The following is a 15,452-nucleotide window of genomic DNA, read 5'->3' on the forward strand; positions in this document are numbered from 1 at the left end:
GCCAGGCCCCAGCTCGCTGCAGGGGCAGGAGAAGCCCCACCGCAAGCAGAGGGCTGTGGTCCTGGCGTCCTCGCCTGCAGTTGGCTCAGAATCGCTCATAAAACTGTTATATGGGGTTGCTTGGCATACTAGTTAAATAGGCTTTTGTGGATTGGCCTGGGGACCTAACCGCCGTGTATAAATGTTATTGGAGTAAATGCATGGCTTTGTTTCCTCGGAGAAAAGCCCTCTGAGCTCAGAGCATCTGACCAAAAGTGACCTTTGGGGACACTCCCCTTGGTGCTCCGAGGGCGACCTCTGCGGTTTGGCTCAAGCTGCAGAGAAAGCTCTGGAGAAACCTCGGCTCTGGCCCCGGCTTGGCTGGGAGTGGGTGCGGGCGGGCAGCGCGCGGAGTGTCTACTTGGGTCTGATCTCTTCAGCGGAAGCCTGGGGTGCGGGAGGGCGGGGGGAGAAGGGTGTCTGAAGCCGTTGAGATGGAGACGAGAGCGTGGGTGATCCCAGAAACCACATCCATCGCCTGACCCCAAACAGACGACGTTCAAGGGCTTCCGCCCCTAGGCTGTGGGAGTGAGGGCTCAGCTGCTGACTCCGGAGGGGCGGCGGTCAGGGACGTTTCGGGGCTCGGAATCGCTGCGCTTGCGCGTTAGCCGGGGGCGCCCTGGGCGCGGGCACCAGGGGGCAGCAGAAGCAGAGACGCGCGCCTCCCGGGCGCCCGCGCCGAAAGGGGTCTTCACTGCGCCCGCCGCCGCGGCGAGGCCGGGCTTCCGCATGGGGCCGCCCTGGGGCTGAAGCCGAGTCAACTCCGGCCTGCAGGGATTCAGGGATCGGGGCTGTGTCCTCGGGGACGGGGACGCGGTCCAGGCGGCGCCGTCGGGGATCCCCCGGGAGGAGGGGCGGGGGCGCTGCCTCCGGGACCGCGGGTCGGGGGTGCAAAACGGCCCCTCTCCCGCCCGCTCCCCGTGGTCTGCGGACCGGAAGCCAGGACGCGCACACACGTGCACACGGTCCTACACTCGTGCCCCTCCCGAGCCCGCAGCCGGGCATCCCGCGAGGACAGCGGCCTCGCGACCCGGAGGCCCCGGAAGAAGCCTTCGTCTCCTGCCCAGACGGAGAGGGAGGCGGGATGCGCAGCGCGGGAGCCGCCAGGGATGCCCGGCAGTGCGGCCAGCCCTGAGCAGAGGGGACACCTGGCCCGGAAGGCTCGGAGCTGCTGAACAAGTCCCGGGGAGGGGGGCGGTGCTGGGGGGCAACCCGGGGTCGGAGGAGCCCTGTGCGTCTTGCCGCGGAAGGAAGCCTGGAGGAACGTGGGCGCTGATACCCAGGAGCCTGGGGAGGCCGGGCCGCAGCCCTGGCTATTAATGACAGGACAGGCAAGCCTGCACCAAAGCAGGGGCAGTAAACGCCGTCGTGAAAGTCAGCCTCGGTCTCCTCATTCACAAGGAGCTCAGACTAGGCATCTAAGGCCCCTTCCAGCCTCCCGGGCCCTAAAGGTCCGGAAGGGGTGTCAGGTGAAACCAGGGAGGGTCAGCGCGCCCCCACCCTGAACCGCTCCGGAGCCAGGGTCGCACAGAACCCTGGGCCCCCACCTGATGTTGCTGGGAGTCTGTTATGAATTCTCTCTGCACCCTCACACCTCAACGGGCCAAGTCCTCCAAGAAACGGATTAAGCCATCAATTTCTGGTAACAGCTCAGCTAGGAGTAAGGGGCGTGGTGGGGTGAGGCTCGGGGTGAGGATTGAAATAACGCAAGCACCAGGCACATACACCCCAGGAGGAGACAATCACATTTTTTAACCACCAGTCAGAGTGGACGCAGGTCATAGTGCTGGACAAGGTCCTGGGAGTGTCTTCCATCCAGATCGCACGATAACTGAAGGATCAGGGAGAGTGGGGGGCACCCAGGGCAAGGATGGTGGGTGGCCAGGATGTCGGTGGGATACTCAGGGGACTCAGGGCCACCATCGTTTCCCAACTAATGTGGAAGAATCTCAATCTTAAAACCGTCTGCTGACCACTGGCCCTGCACACACCCCTCACTATTCCACGTCTCCCCTGGGGGAGTAGCCTGGTCCCCAAGTAACAGGCGTTCCTGCAAGACCCCAGACCGAGTGAAAGACAGCAGGCAGGCAGGTCAGGGAGCCAAACACCCAGTCGGTAGAGATGAGCGAGCCCCACCTGGGCAGAGAGAGGCAGAGCCCTGAGACAAAGGAGGCCGTGTATTCCAGCGTTCACAGTGGGTGCTGCGGGTGGGTGTGAGGGAGGCGGGTGTCGGCCCCCAGCCCCCCACAGTCACTGAGGAAAGCCCTGAGGCAAGGAGGAGGGTGCTGGGGCCGCCCCTGGAGAGCCCCGTCTCCAAAGTCCGCTGAATATTTGTTGGCATTTCTCTCTTTATCTTTTTTGTCATTTTGTTTTCCCCCCCGCTTTAAATAATTAATATAATTACTTTTAAATACAAAATACACAGTGTCCTTTCTCTTCTCTTCCACGTGTTTGGGGTGACTGGGAGGTAAAGTTTAAATAAGGGTCTCGGCTGTCGAGCAGGGCACAGGCTCCAGGGGGAGGGCCGCGAGGCCTGGGGTGCTCCTCTCCTGCTTTACCCCTGATGGGGGGCTCTCAGGGCCCTGGCCCAAGGCCCCTGGAGGGTGAGAAGCCCTCCTGCGAGGTGGCACAGAGCCGACGCTGTGGGATTCCAGGTGGGCCTGGCGTTGGCGGGCAGGGTCAGACGGAGGAGGAGGTCCTAGCCCATGAAGCAGACAGGCCCCAGCAGCACCCCGCCCCGCCTCGGAGGGGCCCCCAGGTCCGAGAAGGAGGCGTCCAGCACCGGCAGCTGCTCCAGCACAGGCGTGCGAACCTCCAGCACCGTCCGGCCTTGCTGGGTCTTGCGGAGGGGGAGAGACATGAGTGAGAGGAGCGAGCGTGGGAAAGGCACGCGGGAGCCTTGGGCCACCCAACCACCGGCCGCGGCACCCCGCTCCTTCGAGCACCATGAGACACTGATCCCCTCATCTGCGTCACACGTTCAGACTGTGCTCAATTTCCTTTCCAAAGTTTCTTCCAGAGAGTCAGGACTGGGAAAGCTGGGAAAGTTGGTTGTGTGTGTCCACACATGTGCGTGCACACTTGAGCCAGTCTGAGCAGCTATGGGCTTGTCTTTGAGATTATCCGTCTGTAGTGGTTGTGTGAACCTGTGTGACTCCACAGGGGTGTGTGTACCTGTGTCTGCGGCTGTGTGTGATGACAGCCAACATGATTCCGCACGCGTGTGTACCTGTGTGACCCTCTCCAGGCAACTCTGGAGACGCATGTACAGGTTGGACATGTACATGCCCTGGGGAGCGGGCAGTGTTTACAGACTGTGCGTGCAAAGGGGAACCTATGTAAATACACTTACGAGCCTGCACGATGCGCTTTGAGTGAACCTGTCCTCCGCCACCCAGCCTCCTGCCCTTCCCGACACTGGAAGCAGGCTTCCTCCTGCTCAGCCCAGGGCCCCTGCCCCGGGGGTCTTCCCACCGCCTCCTGCAGCCTGAGTCCGGGGCCCACCCCCACCCAGCTCTCCCTGGTGCCCACCTGGCAGCCGTCCCGGATCTCCTTGACGTAGGGGCTGGTCTCCGGGCTCAGCTCATCCTCGTTGGCCCCCCGGAGCTTCAGGGGGCTGTCCTGGGCCTCCCCAGAGCAGGGGTAGGAGATGTTCTGGCGGGCTGAGACGCTGAGCAGCCGCAGGAAGGTGAGCTGCACCACGCCCACTGGGGCGCCCTCGGAGTCCACGTAGGAGAACTGGGGGAGAGGGGGCTGCGGTCACAGGCAGGGCCGGGACCAGGGTCACGGGAGCCAAGTGGATGGGGAAGGCCCGGGGGAGAAAAGAGGGGCAGGGGGGCAAACTTTTGCTACAGGTGGTCGGGGCAGGAGACGAAGATAGCGGGAGGAGACTGGCAAGAAGGAAGAGAAGAGAAGTGTCCACAGGCTCCACGGGGTCAAAGGCCAGGGGACATCAGAAACCCGGGAGCCTCTCGGCCCGGAGGGGGACTCCACAGGGTCAGGGCGGCCAGGGGCCAGCTCTCACCTGCGTGACATCGTCCCTGGGCGTCACACAGGTTTCCCCTCCAGCCGTAAAGTTGCAGAAAACCCGGAAGGCATCCCGAGCACAGCCCTGGTTGGGGTCGACCCAGTACTCTCCTGTCAAGCGAGGTGGGGCGGTGATCAGGGCGCCTGGGCCTTGTACCCAAGAGGCTCTCTGCCCCACACATTCCCCGCCGATGGCTTCCACCAGCTGCCCCCACCTGCCCTGTCCCCCAGGCCTCTGTTCCACCCACAGAGCATAGCCCACCCCACTTCACTCTCCCTCATCACTTTATGCCCCTTCCTGCCCCTGCCACCCCTCCCCGCAGCACCCCCAGGCTGGCGATTGGAGTCAGTAGGAGCGCTGACACCCTCACACTGGCACAATTTGTGGTTACAGGCTTGCACACGTGTCCGTGTGTGTAAATGCCAGCATGTTGTCCATGGGTGTGTTTATCCATTCCTGTAGACACCGGGCAGACAGTGAGCTCATGACCCTGGGAGGACCGTGTGTGTGTGTGTGTGTGTGTGTGAGTGTGTGTGTGCGCGCGCGAGCGCGTGAACGTGTGCGCTCAGTCGTGTCTGACTCTTGGTGACCCCGTGGACTGTAGCCTGCCAGGTTCCTCTGTCTGTGAAATTTTCCAGGCAAGAATACTGGCGTATTCTTGCCAGTATTTCCTACTACATGGGATTGAACCTGCATCTGCTGTGTCTCCTGAATTGGCAGGCAGATTCTTTATCACTACCACCTGAGACGCTCTTTAAAAACCCCTTCTAACAGCAGCCAACGACTGTTGAGCTATTTTGCGTGTCCGTGATCGGTCACTCAGTCCTGTCCTACTCTTTCCCTTCGTTGGGACTGCAGCCCGCCAGGCTCCGCTGTCCGTGGGATTTTTCAGGCAAGAATACTGGACTGGGCTGCCATTTCCTCCTCCAGGGGATCTTCCTGACCCAGGGATCAAACCTGTGTCTCCCGTAGCTCCTGCCTTGCAGGTAGATTCTTTACCCACTGAGCCATCACACCAGCTGCTAAATATTGAAATGCTTCTGACCTCGTTGATAAGAGCTGCCGCCCCCAAGCGCCGCCCCCCCCACCTCATCCCCACCCCGACAGCTTCCCCAGGCCTCCCCGACATCCATCCTGCTTGTTCACATCGGCGCTGTGGTTCACAAGTTGCGCTCCCGAGGCTGGCACTGACCGTCGGGTAGCTCCGGGTGGCAGAGCTTCAGGTCCTGGCAGGTGCGAGCAGGGCTGTCCTGGGTCCCCGTGGGCCGCCTCATTTGCTCGATTTCCTCCCGCAGGGAGTCCAGGGAGCCAAAGATCTCCTCCAGCCCCCCAGGACTGCCCGGGGCGCCCCCAGTCGGCACAGCTTCATCTTCCTGCATCAGGCGGCTTCCGTCCACCGAGCGCCGCGTCTTCTTGGGCATCTGGATGGGCAGGGGCTGGATCACTTCGCCCGGGGGGCCCTGGGGGAGAAACGAGGTCAGGATGAGGGAGACCCAGAGAAACACCCAGACAGAGGGGGGCCAACACAGGCCCTGCCTCGTGACTCACCGGGTGTCCTGGAGGACCCTGGACGCCCTTCTCTCCCTTAGGTCCGGCCGGGCCCTGCCAAAGGAGGCAATGAGGTCATGGAGGGGTCAGGAGGTCAAGTATGCAATTAAGGTTACAGAGAGTGAACTCAGTCAAGGGCTGGGGATGAGGGGATGGGTGGGATGTTTGTCCTGGAGAGACAGTGTCAAGTTCAGCTGTGTGTGTGCCGGGGGGGCGGTCACAGCTGCTGGGGGTCACTCACTGTGGCTCCTTTGGCTCCTTTGGGGCCAGCAGGTCCCTGTGAAATGAGGAACAAGAAAGAGGCGGTCACCACAGGGGAAGGTCGGGATGTGGAGAACTGCAGAGGCGAGGTCACGAGTCCACAGGACCCTGGGGCCACCCAGGAGAGGCAGGCGGGGGAGATAGGGGGACACCCAGGAGGCGCTGGAAGGACAGGTTGGAAACTCTGCAGGTGCAGGAACATATGGGGGACATGGGGGCCTCTGCGTGTTAGGCTGGCGGTTGCCGTGGAAACCAGGGGGGGATTATAGGGGCCGCGGGGTTTAGAGGATTGAGGGGAAGAACAGATGGGATACTCACAGGGAGGCCCGGGGCCCCTCCAGGACCAATGGGGCCAGATGCTCCCGGGATGCCCTAGGAAGGGGGGGCCTGGTTCAACTGCGTCCTCCTCCCCTCCCCACCACCCACCCCCACACTGTGTCCACCCCCACCCCACCCACAGTACTGCGTCCACTCCCCACCCCCCGTACTGCGTCCACCCCGCCCCCTGCACTGCGTCCACCCCCCACCCCGGCCCGCAGCACTGCGTCCATCCCCACCCCACCCATAACACTGCGTCCACCCCCCACCCTCTGTACTGCATCCACCCCGCCCCCCACACTGCATCCACACCCCAGCCCGCAGCACTGTGTCCACCCCTGCCCGCCGCAGCACGCCCCCTGAGTCCCCACCCCCCATCTGCCCAGCCCTCACAGCACCACGCACTGCACTCACCGTCTCTCCCTTTTGCCCGGTAGAGCCCTGAGGACCAGGAAGCCCACGATCACCCTTCTCCCCCTGCTCCCCAGGGGGGCCGATGAGTCCGATGAGACCTGGGTGACCCTGGAAAAGCGGACAGGTGGTGAGGGGGACCTGCAGAAGAGACCCGTGGATGGGGAGAAGGAGGACCACAGGGGTGGGAGCCCAGAGGGCAGGAGGGACTCAGGCGGGGCTGCGGGAAGCCCAGGGCGGCCACAGCTCCGACTGAGGAGGGCTCCCTGAGAACATCGGGTCCCCGGAGGCTTCAGCAAGGAGGCTGAGACTCCTGGCCGCGCGTGGTTGCTCACCTTCTCTCCCTTGGCCCCAACATCGCCCCGGAGGCCAGGCAGCCCTGGGGGTCCCTGTGGGGAGACAGAAGTCAGTCTCTCCTGCGGGAGGTGGGACCACCTCTCCAACTTCCTCCGAGGCTGGATGCCCGCTGCCTGGGGGGCCCCACCCCACCCCACCGCACCCCATCCACAGTCACTCACCACAGGGCCTGGAGGTCCGGCCTGGCCTGTGGCCCCGGGACGGCCTTGCTGACCCTGCAGATTTGAGGGGACCGCAGGGATCAGGAGACATGTCCCCCACACCACACCCCTCCCAGCCTGGCTGAACCTCTGCATCACGACTTACCACTGAGCCAGGGAGACCTCTCAGGCCATCAGGACCAGGCTTTCCTGCTGGGCCTGCAGGACCCACAGGGCCTGTCTTCCCTGGGGCGCCCACAGGGCCAGGATCCCCCTGAAACACACCAAAGAAGTGTCCCGAAAGGCAGAGGACGGCGTGGTGGGGGCCGCGGATCCAAGGTGGATGGGCTGAGACAGAGGGGAGGGGTCGAGCCCCCGCGACCCCTGGGGTAGGGAGGAGGACAGGGAACCCCGCCTAGAGGAGGAGGTGTGGGGGCGGCATCTGGGGGCCAGAGGGTGAGGACTGGGGGGGTGGGCAGTGCAAGGGGCATCCCAGCATCTGGGGGGCTCTCCCCACCTTGGCGCCCTTCTCTCCTTGGCGCCCTTCAGGACCAGGCGTGCCCGCAGGTCCCTGCAGGTGGAGGGGGCGGTGCAGGTGGCTGTGAGCAGCCAGGCTCACCTCCCGCCCCCGAGCGTCCTCCTGGTGCACACACACACACACACCCCTGCACGCACACACACACAATCACAGAGGCTGACTCATCTCCCTCAGCCAAGCTGTCCTGATACACACACACACCTGCATGCACACACATACACACAATCACAGAGGCTGACTCATCTCCCTCAACCAAGCTGTCCTCCTGATACACACACACACACGTGTGCAAACACAGACACAACCACAGAAGCTGACTCACAGATGTGAGAGCTGCTACAATGGTACTGGCTGTCGAAGTACTGAGAAGTCCTGTGCATTAGGTGAAGAGCCTCTTGCCCACATACCACCAGTAGACAAAGGGTTCATGCCCCACCAGCCCTTTTCCTCCTAGCCCCCAGACCAAGGCTCAAACTTGTGCCCACTGCCCCCCGCAGTGGGATCAAAGAGCCACAACCACTGGACCACGAGGGAATCTCCCCCCACGTCTATTCTGATTGGTTGGTACACACACCGCCACCCCTGGCAAGATCAAAGATACCCAAAGGAGCAAAGATACCCAAATCTGCATAGCACGCTCGCAGACACACATGATCACACACACACACCTCCCCCAAGGATGGCCGGGATACCAGGCCTCTCCCCATCCTGCCCCCCATTGCCCCAGCGGCCATCCAGCCTCCCCCAGGACTGCCCGCAAGGTCCACCTCGCTTACCCTCTTTCCAAGCGGTCCAGGAGGTCCATTCTCCCCCGTGGGACCGGGGGACCCCTGTGGAGGGAGGGAGAGTGGTGGGGAGGGAGCCCTCAGGTATGGGCACAGCAGAGGGGACTGGGCCTGCGGGTGGGGGGTCACGGGCACTCACAGGCTGTCCTGGCTCCCCATCCTCTCCACGGTCACCCTTGGCGCCATCCTGGCCCTGCAGAGATGCAGCACGGTCAGAGGGGGCCCAGGCCTGGCTGGCCTCACCCCCAAACCCGCCGATCCTCCCATTCTTCGTCTGCTCCCCACACCCCCAGTTCCCACCCCCACCCGCCATGCAGAGTGCCTCCTGAGCAGACCACCCTCTTCACCCACCCTCCCTGGGTAAGACTCACCCGAGGGCCAACTTCTCCAGGAGGGCCAGGGTCACCAGGAAAACCAACAGGACCCTGATCCGGAGGGAATCCAGGAGTCAGGGTCACAGCTCCCCCTAAGCCCGCGCAGCGCCAGCACAGACCCCCATGGGCATAGGACACTCTCCCTCTCTCCGGGCAGTGCCCACCCGCACCGCCCTAGGAAGAGGGCCTCCAGTAGCCCTTCTCCCCACCTCGTGCACTGCCTGCCCTCCAAGACTTTCAGGTTATTAAGTTTCTCTCACTTTCTCTCTGGATCCTAAACTCCATAATCCCTCCCAGGAGACCCCATCCCTGCCCCAAGTCCCCCACACTCTTGCTCCCCAGCTCCAAGATCCTCACACACATATCGCCCTCCTCCATGCACAGGAGGAGGCCCTCCTCCAAGCCCCTGGCCCAAACTCACGGGGTTCCCTTTGGGACCGTCGTCGCCGGCGGGGCCCTTAGGCCCTGGTGGTCCTGCCTCTCCCGCCTGCCCGGTCTCTCCTTTCTCCCCGCGCTCCCCACGTGGACCCTGAAGGATGGCAGAGGTTACAGATGGTCCCAAAGGAGTCTTGACGATCAAGGATGCAGCCCCCGCTTCCAAGACGCCTTCAGCCTCCCCCTGGCCCCCCCGCCACGGACATCAGGGTGCCCACGGAAGTCAAGCCCATGGGGGGAGTCCCCCTCTTCCTTTCAAGGAAAGGGGGCAGAGCCCACTCGGATCCAGGGACCAGGCCCCCCTGAGAACGGCTGGGAGTGCTCCAGCTCCAGGAGGTCACAGTAAAGGTGGGGGTGGGAATGAGGGGGTGGAGGGGCTTGGGGAGCAAGGCCTCAGAGCAACCACTCACCTTGACCCCTGGCTCGCCCTGGACTCCCGGAGATCCTGACTCTCCTGGCTCCCCCTGCAAGGAGATGGGGGTCAACAACCTTCATTCCCCTGCCCCCCAAAATCCTGATATTCCCAGCCTCTCTCTTTTTTGGGGGTCACACTGCACAGTTCCTCGGATGCCTGAGCACAGGCCACAGCAGTGAAAGCGCTGACTCCAACCACAGGACCAGCGGGGTCCTCCGCCCCCATCACTCTCTTTTGAGGCCCCACTGAACCTGGCAGAAACTCACCCCCCAAGATCATCCATGTACCCTTTCCCAGTACCTTCTCTCCAGGGGGACCCAAGTTCCCAACACCTCCTGGGGGGCCTTGTGGACCCTGAAAGAAAACCAGAAGTAAAGGGGAGGGGGTGCCCCGTGGGCTCAGAGCCTGGAGGATGGCCTGAGGTCAACACCGTGAGCCGGCGGGAGGCCTTCCCAGGGGCCTGCGTCTGAGATGAGATCAGAGATTACAATCTAGGGGAAGGGAGGCAGCGCATTGGCCACATGGGGGCCGGAGGACTCACATCTGCTCCATTGGGTCCAGCTGGGCCTCGAGGTCCTGGGGGGCCAGGTGGTCCCTGGAGAGAGACAGGCAGGGAGGTGAGGGAAGGTGAGCCTAGGATGCCCGGAGCGGCGGGGGGCCAGGGGAGCGGGTGGGGAGGGAGGCAGTCGGGCCAGGGTGGGGTGGGCGCTGGATGAGCAGGGGGGACTAGCAGGTGAGGCAGGAGTCAGGAGGGGTCCACCCCGTCAAGGGGGTCGCACTCACCATCGGGCCCACGTCTCCTGTTTCTCCCTTCTCCCCTGAGGGGCCTGGCAGACCCTGCGCAGGTGTACACAACGCAGACCCAGGTGACCAAACCCCCTGGAGCAAGCCCTCTCCCGTCCCCTCCCCCAGATCCCGCCCCCCACCCCCCAATCCTCCGTCCTGAGCAGGGGCTGGCGAGGGTCTGGGGCAGACACCAGCCCCGCTGTGACCCCCACCTCTCAGCCCCTGCCTCCTCTCCCCAGCTCACCTGCAGACCAATGGGTCCCGGGGGTCCATTGAATCCTCTTGTTCCTTCGTCACCTTTGGCTCCGAAGTGTCCCTGGGGACCCCGAGCTCCAGGCTCCCCATCTGCCCCCTGAGGTTGGGGAGGGCAGGGACGAGGACTCAGAGATGGTCTTGGGTCCGGGGTTTTCCAGTCCAGCACAGAACCAGGCAGCAGGCCCAGACCCCCCACCACCCCCAACTCCGAGGGCAGAATCGGGGCACCGGGCACTCACCGCAGCGCCAGGCTGCCCCACAGGCCCGATGGGTCCGGGGGGCCCAGGGGGGCCCTGGGGGAGAAACAAGAGTCAGAGACACCAAGACAAGGGCGGGGCCAGGAAGGGCTGAGGTTAAAGGGCAGAGGTGAGAGGTCAGAGGAGTGAACACTCACGTGCTCCCCTTTGTTGCCTTTGGCGCCCTTCTGTCCAGGGTCTCCCACCTCGCCCTGGGGAAAGGCGGGGGGGGTGGGGGGACGTTAGAGGAAGCAGAGGGCAGGAGGGCAGAAGGAGCCACCGGGCTTGGGGGCCACCCCCAGACCAGCAAGTTCATCCGCAGGAAGCTGAGTCCAGGGGTTCCCTCACCTTGTCTCCATCCTCTCCTGCCACGCCTGGGGGCCCGGCGGGGCCAGGAAGCCCCACGGGACCCTGCACCCCATCACGGCCGGTCGGACCGATGGGGCCCTTCTCGCCCTGTGGGAGAGGAAGGCAGGAGTCATGACCCACAGACGCTGTCACCCTGGGGACCCCTGGGGACCCAGCCGCTCCCAGACCCCTCTGCAGCGCCTCCCAGGGACCCCGCACTCACCGGGACACCTTTCTCTCCCGCTGCTCCAGGCGGACCCTGCGGTCCCGGGCGCCCTGGGGGGCCAATGGGTCCCCCGGATCCTGCCGAACCTCGCTCACCAGGGGATCCCTGCGACAGGAGTGAGCGTCAGACCCTCTAAAGGGGAGACCACAGCCCCTGACACCAGAGCACACCCGGCCAAGGTTCCAGGAGAAAGGCCCAGCATTGGAGGCCTCATGCTGACCCCAGCCTCCCTCTGCTGGGTCCTGCAGCCACACCCAAATCCCGATGCTGCCCCGCACCCCTCCTCCCACCGCCCCCAGGGGCCCCAGACTCACCGCAGGGCCAGGGGGACCAGCCGGCCCTTCATTCCCCTTCAAACCAGGCCCGCCCTGTGAGCCAGAGATTGGGGACAACAGATGTGAGATGGAAGAGGAGAACCTCACAGGCCCGGAGCTCAGGAGACACGCGGGGAGGATGAGGGCTGGGCCGTGGGCATGGGGTGACGCTGGGGTACCAGGAAGTGTGGGGCCTCGTGACGGGCATCGGGGTCAGGGTCACACTCACAGCAGTGCCAGGGAGGCCTCTCTCTCCCGGAAAGCCCCTCAGACCAGCGGGACCATCCTTCCCTGGGGCCCCAGGGGGTCCGGGGTCACCCTAAAAGGAAACGAAGCTGATGAACCACTGCCGGGCTCCCAAGTTGGACAGAGAGACCTCTGCCCCGTCAGATCCCCAACAGGCTGTCCCCTTAGGCACCCGAACCCCGTTCTCCCGGGTGCCCCCTCCCGGGCCCTCTGCTGACCTTCGTGCCTTCTTTCCCAGCTGTTCCGGTCAGTCCCTGCTCTCCAGGGGGGCCGGGCGGGCCTGGGTGACCTCGCTCCCCCATGGGCCCGGTTTCCCCGGCGGCTCCCTGGGAAAGGCAGACAGACCCCAGTCTCAGCGCCCCCGCCCATCTCACTCTGCTCACCTCGCAGTACCCCCCAGGACCCCTTCCTGCCTGCCCCGCGGCTCTCCTGGGCCTCCATGCTGGTCTCCCTTCCCCGGTGTGGAGTAACCACACCAGTCGGTGTCCCTGTCGGGGACCTTCCTCTGCTCCAGGACGCAAGAAGAGGAGAATGGTCCAGGGAACAAATGGAAATCTGGGATCCCTGCTCCAAACCCAGCCCCCACCATGCACCCCGGTCCCAGGGGCCCTGCAGGCAAAGGAGGGCCAGGGCCCCGGGATCAGGAGAAGGGAGAAGAGAGGCAGAGCTTCCAACCCCCAGGGTCCGGGATGCTTTGTCTCTGCGGGGGTGGAGGGCAAGCATACCTGGGGTCCCACCACTCCTGGGGGGCCAGGGGGGCCGGTCTTCCCTTGGAAGCCCTGAGAGAGAAAGAAGAGAGGCTGGTCGGAACACGCAGTCTGGCGTGGACACGGCACGGACCCCAGGCTCCCGGGTCACCACCGAGTCCTTGGCTGCGGTCTGAGCTGAATTGGGACGGGGGCCACTCCACCAGGAGACCCTTCCTTGGGGGTCTTCCAGACAGGACGGGAGGGAGGGGGGGTCTGCGGGCGCCGGGGCGCCACTCACCACTTCTCCTCTCTGGCCTGGGTGTCCCGGCAGCCCGTCCTTTCCGGGGGGGCCCTGGAAGGGGTTCAGAGGTCAGGTGAGCTCTAGACTGGGCAGGGGGGTGAGGAGGAGGGACAGTCAGAGCCAAGGCACGTCAGAGGGCAGCTTACCGGGGGTCCTTTGGGGCCAGGAAATCCGTTGGGGCCCTGAGGCCCAGGGAGACCCTAGAGACGGAGCTGGTTGAGTCAGGAGAACGGGGAGCGGGCTGGGCAGAGGACCCGCTCCGCTGAGAGGGAGCCGGCGCCACTGACCCCTGGACAGCACCGGCGCGCAGGGGACTCGACCACACTCACCCTCTCTCCGGGAGGCCCATGGGGGCCGTCTCCACCTGAGGTTCCCTGTGGGGGAGATGGTCAGAGAGGAAGAGAGGTTGACTTCTGGCCAACCCCGAGGTCAGTGGAGGGGGCGCAGCTGGGCCCCAGGGCAGAGGGGAGATGGAGCCCGGCTGAGACCACCAACCTTGGCTCCAGACTTCCCGGTGGCGCCTCGAGGTCCCCGCTGACCACGCGGACCCTAGAGAGAGGATAGGAGAGTTGTCAGAAAGACCCCCAAAGTACCCCCTTGGGCTCCCGAGCCGCACACCTCTTCCGCTGCACTCACCGTGGGGCCACGCTCTCCCCGAGGCCCTGATTTTCCTGACAGGCCCTGGTGGGAGCAAAGTGAAGACAGTGCATCAGCCCTGAGCCCCCCAGAGCTGCCCCTCCCCCCACAGCCCCCCTTCCCCAGCTTACCCGGGCTCCCTTCTCTCCACTGGCTCCAGGAAAACCCGGAAATCCCAGGGACCCCTGGTGAGGACGGAAAAGGGGAAAAACTGAGAAGTTGAGAAAAGGGTGGGCTGGGGAAAGGCCAAGGGGTCAGGAGAGGTGATGGAGGCAGGGGGTGGGAGACCTGGGCTCTGCCAAAAACTTGGAGGCCTTAGACAAGCCCTGGTGCTTGCTGGGCCTCTGTTTCCCCATCTGTAGAATGGGCGTGGACTAAATTCTGTCTAGGGTCCCCCCACTGCTCTGTCTGTCCGTGCTTCCTGCAATTAGAGGTCCAGGAAGGGAAAAGGAAGGGGGCCACAGTGGGGCATCGAATCACCTTGGGGCCCTGGCGTCCGGGGTAGCCAGGCAGACCAGGAACACCCAGCTTGCCCTGTGGACAGACAGAGGGCCATCAGGAGCAAGTGGGGCCACGGATCCCACTCCATCCTGGAGACCCAGCCCCAAAGAGCAAGCATCTAGCACGTCCCCCACCCCCGACCCCCGCCACCCTCACCCACCACCCCCAACCCCACCCCAGGCTGCCTAGCTTTTGTAATCTCTCCTTCCCGAGAGTGGATTTTCCCCGAACTCCAGGGCTGGAGTCTTGCCTCCCCTGTATCTTAAAGTCTGCAGTTCCCATGCTGCAAGCGTTGGGATCCCCTGCCTGCCTGGCACCCCTGCTCCCCCCTCCCCAGCACACATGACCGCTCCTCCAAGACCAGCCCTCTTGCACCCCCTGCCCGGCCTTGCCCCAGGCTCAGCTCTGCAGCCCCCATCTCCCACCCCCCATGCCCTGACCCCTGAGGCCTCAGAACCTGTCTGGCCAAGGAGTGGATATGGGGAGCAGGGATCCGGCCGCCTGACTCCTGGGGCTCCAACCCTGGTTCTACCCCGCACTGGCTGTGTGACGAACAAGCCCCCAACCCTCCTGGTGCTTCAGGACCGGAGCAGTGGCCACCGCACGGGGCTGGCAGGACAGGTTAGCCAGGTGATCATTAACTGTGAAGATGTCAGAGCTCACCGCCTCTCCAGCTCTTTCTCAGAGTACCTGCTGCTGTGAGTCTGCACACACTTTCCCTCTGCCTGGCACCCCCAGGAACCCTGTGACAGCCTCTCTGCGTGTCCCCACGAATATGTTGTGAACTCTTTATGATGGGGACTTTCCTAGGCTTCTTAGTAGCCCTTCTCAACCCGTCAGTGTCTAGCGGATGCCAGACGCAGAGAGGAGCATAATTAATGCACGGTCGTCTTTGACTGACTTTCCGACTTCAGCCACTGGCATCCCTGCACCCGCTCTGACCCCAGCACCCCAGGCCTCACCCCCTCCATGTCCTAGAGCGCGTAGACATGACCCCCTCTCCCCCGTCACCTTCTCGCCCATGAGCCCTGGGGGCCCAGGGTCCCCCGTGGGTCCAGTGCGCCCCTTCGGCCCCTCAGGGCCATCCTCGCCCCTGGAACCGGGGACTCCGACCTCGCCCTAGGGGAGAGGGTTAGAGAGGTGAGAGATTGGGACTGGGGGTGGGGGCTGAGCCCCAAGATGAGGCCCCGGTGAGACTGGTGGGGGTCCCCGGATTTCCTGCAAGATGAGGAGCCCCGAGGGGCAGGAAGAGGGCGGTGACTGGCC

The 15,452-nt window shown here is 64.1% G+C and overlaps 1 protein-coding gene across 13 annotated transcripts in view; it reads right to left on the reverse strand.

Moving 5' to 3' along the window:
* Positions 1-2,196: 2,196 nt before the first annotated feature.
* COL11A2 (collagen type XI alpha 2 chain) overlaps positions 2,197-15,452 on the reverse strand; it is a 30,131-nt gene continuing 16,875 nt past the window's right edge. For all 13 annotated transcript variants that reach the window (XM_043907109.1, XM_043907108.1, XM_043907110.1 and 10 more), the window contains 37 exons: positions 15,198-15,305; positions 14,166-14,219; positions 13,817-13,870; positions 13,686-13,730; positions 13,545-13,598; positions 13,379-13,423; positions 13,196-13,249; positions 13,047-13,100; positions 12,785-12,838; positions 12,278-12,385; positions 12,043-12,132; positions 11,814-11,867; positions 11,497-11,604; positions 11,274-11,381; positions 11,084-11,137; positions 10,929-10,982; positions 10,679-10,786; positions 10,432-10,485; positions 10,190-10,243; positions 9,949-10,002; positions 9,644-9,697; positions 9,220-9,327; positions 8,796-8,849; positions 8,564-8,617; positions 8,416-8,469; positions 7,619-7,672; positions 7,268-7,375; positions 7,123-7,176; positions 6,940-6,993; positions 6,608-6,715; positions 6,194-6,247; positions 5,856-5,891; positions 5,615-5,668; positions 5,259-5,526; positions 4,064-4,176; positions 3,571-3,777; positions 2,197-2,878 (listed from right to left, as the gene is read on the reverse strand). In XM_043907109.1, the coding sequence (XP_043763044.1) occupies positions 2,738-2,878; positions 3,571-3,777; positions 4,064-4,176; positions 5,259-5,526; positions 5,615-5,668; positions 5,856-5,891; positions 6,194-6,247; positions 6,608-6,715; positions 6,940-6,993; positions 7,123-7,176; positions 7,268-7,375; positions 7,619-7,672; positions 8,416-8,469; positions 8,564-8,617; positions 8,796-8,849; positions 9,220-9,327; positions 9,644-9,697; positions 9,949-10,002; positions 10,190-10,243; positions 10,432-10,485; positions 10,679-10,786; positions 10,929-10,982; positions 11,084-11,137; positions 11,274-11,381; positions 11,497-11,604; positions 11,814-11,867; positions 12,043-12,132; positions 12,278-12,385; positions 12,785-12,838; positions 13,047-13,100; positions 13,196-13,249; positions 13,379-13,423; positions 13,545-13,598; positions 13,686-13,730; positions 13,817-13,870; positions 14,166-14,219; positions 15,198-15,305 (2,943 nt within the window). In that variant the 3' untranslated portion in view covers positions 2,197-2,737. The remainder of the gene's footprint in view (positions 2,879-3,570; positions 3,778-4,063; positions 4,177-5,258; positions 5,527-5,614; positions 5,669-5,855; positions 5,892-6,193; positions 6,248-6,607; positions 6,716-6,939; positions 6,994-7,122; positions 7,177-7,267; positions 7,376-7,618; positions 7,673-8,415; positions 8,470-8,563; positions 8,618-8,795; positions 8,850-9,219; positions 9,328-9,643; positions 9,698-9,948; positions 10,003-10,189; positions 10,244-10,431; positions 10,486-10,678; positions 10,787-10,928; positions 10,983-11,083; positions 11,138-11,273; positions 11,382-11,496; positions 11,605-11,813; positions 11,868-12,042; positions 12,133-12,277; positions 12,386-12,784; positions 12,839-13,046; positions 13,101-13,195; positions 13,250-13,378; positions 13,424-13,544; positions 13,599-13,685; positions 13,731-13,816; positions 13,871-14,165; positions 14,220-15,197; positions 15,306-15,452) is intronic.

Source organism: Cervus elaphus, chromosome 7, assembly GCF_910594005.1.
Source record: "Cervus elaphus chromosome 7, mCerEla1.1, whole genome shotgun sequence".
Taxonomy (NCBI): Eukaryota; Metazoa; Chordata; class Mammalia; order Artiodactyla; family Cervidae; genus Cervus; species Cervus elaphus.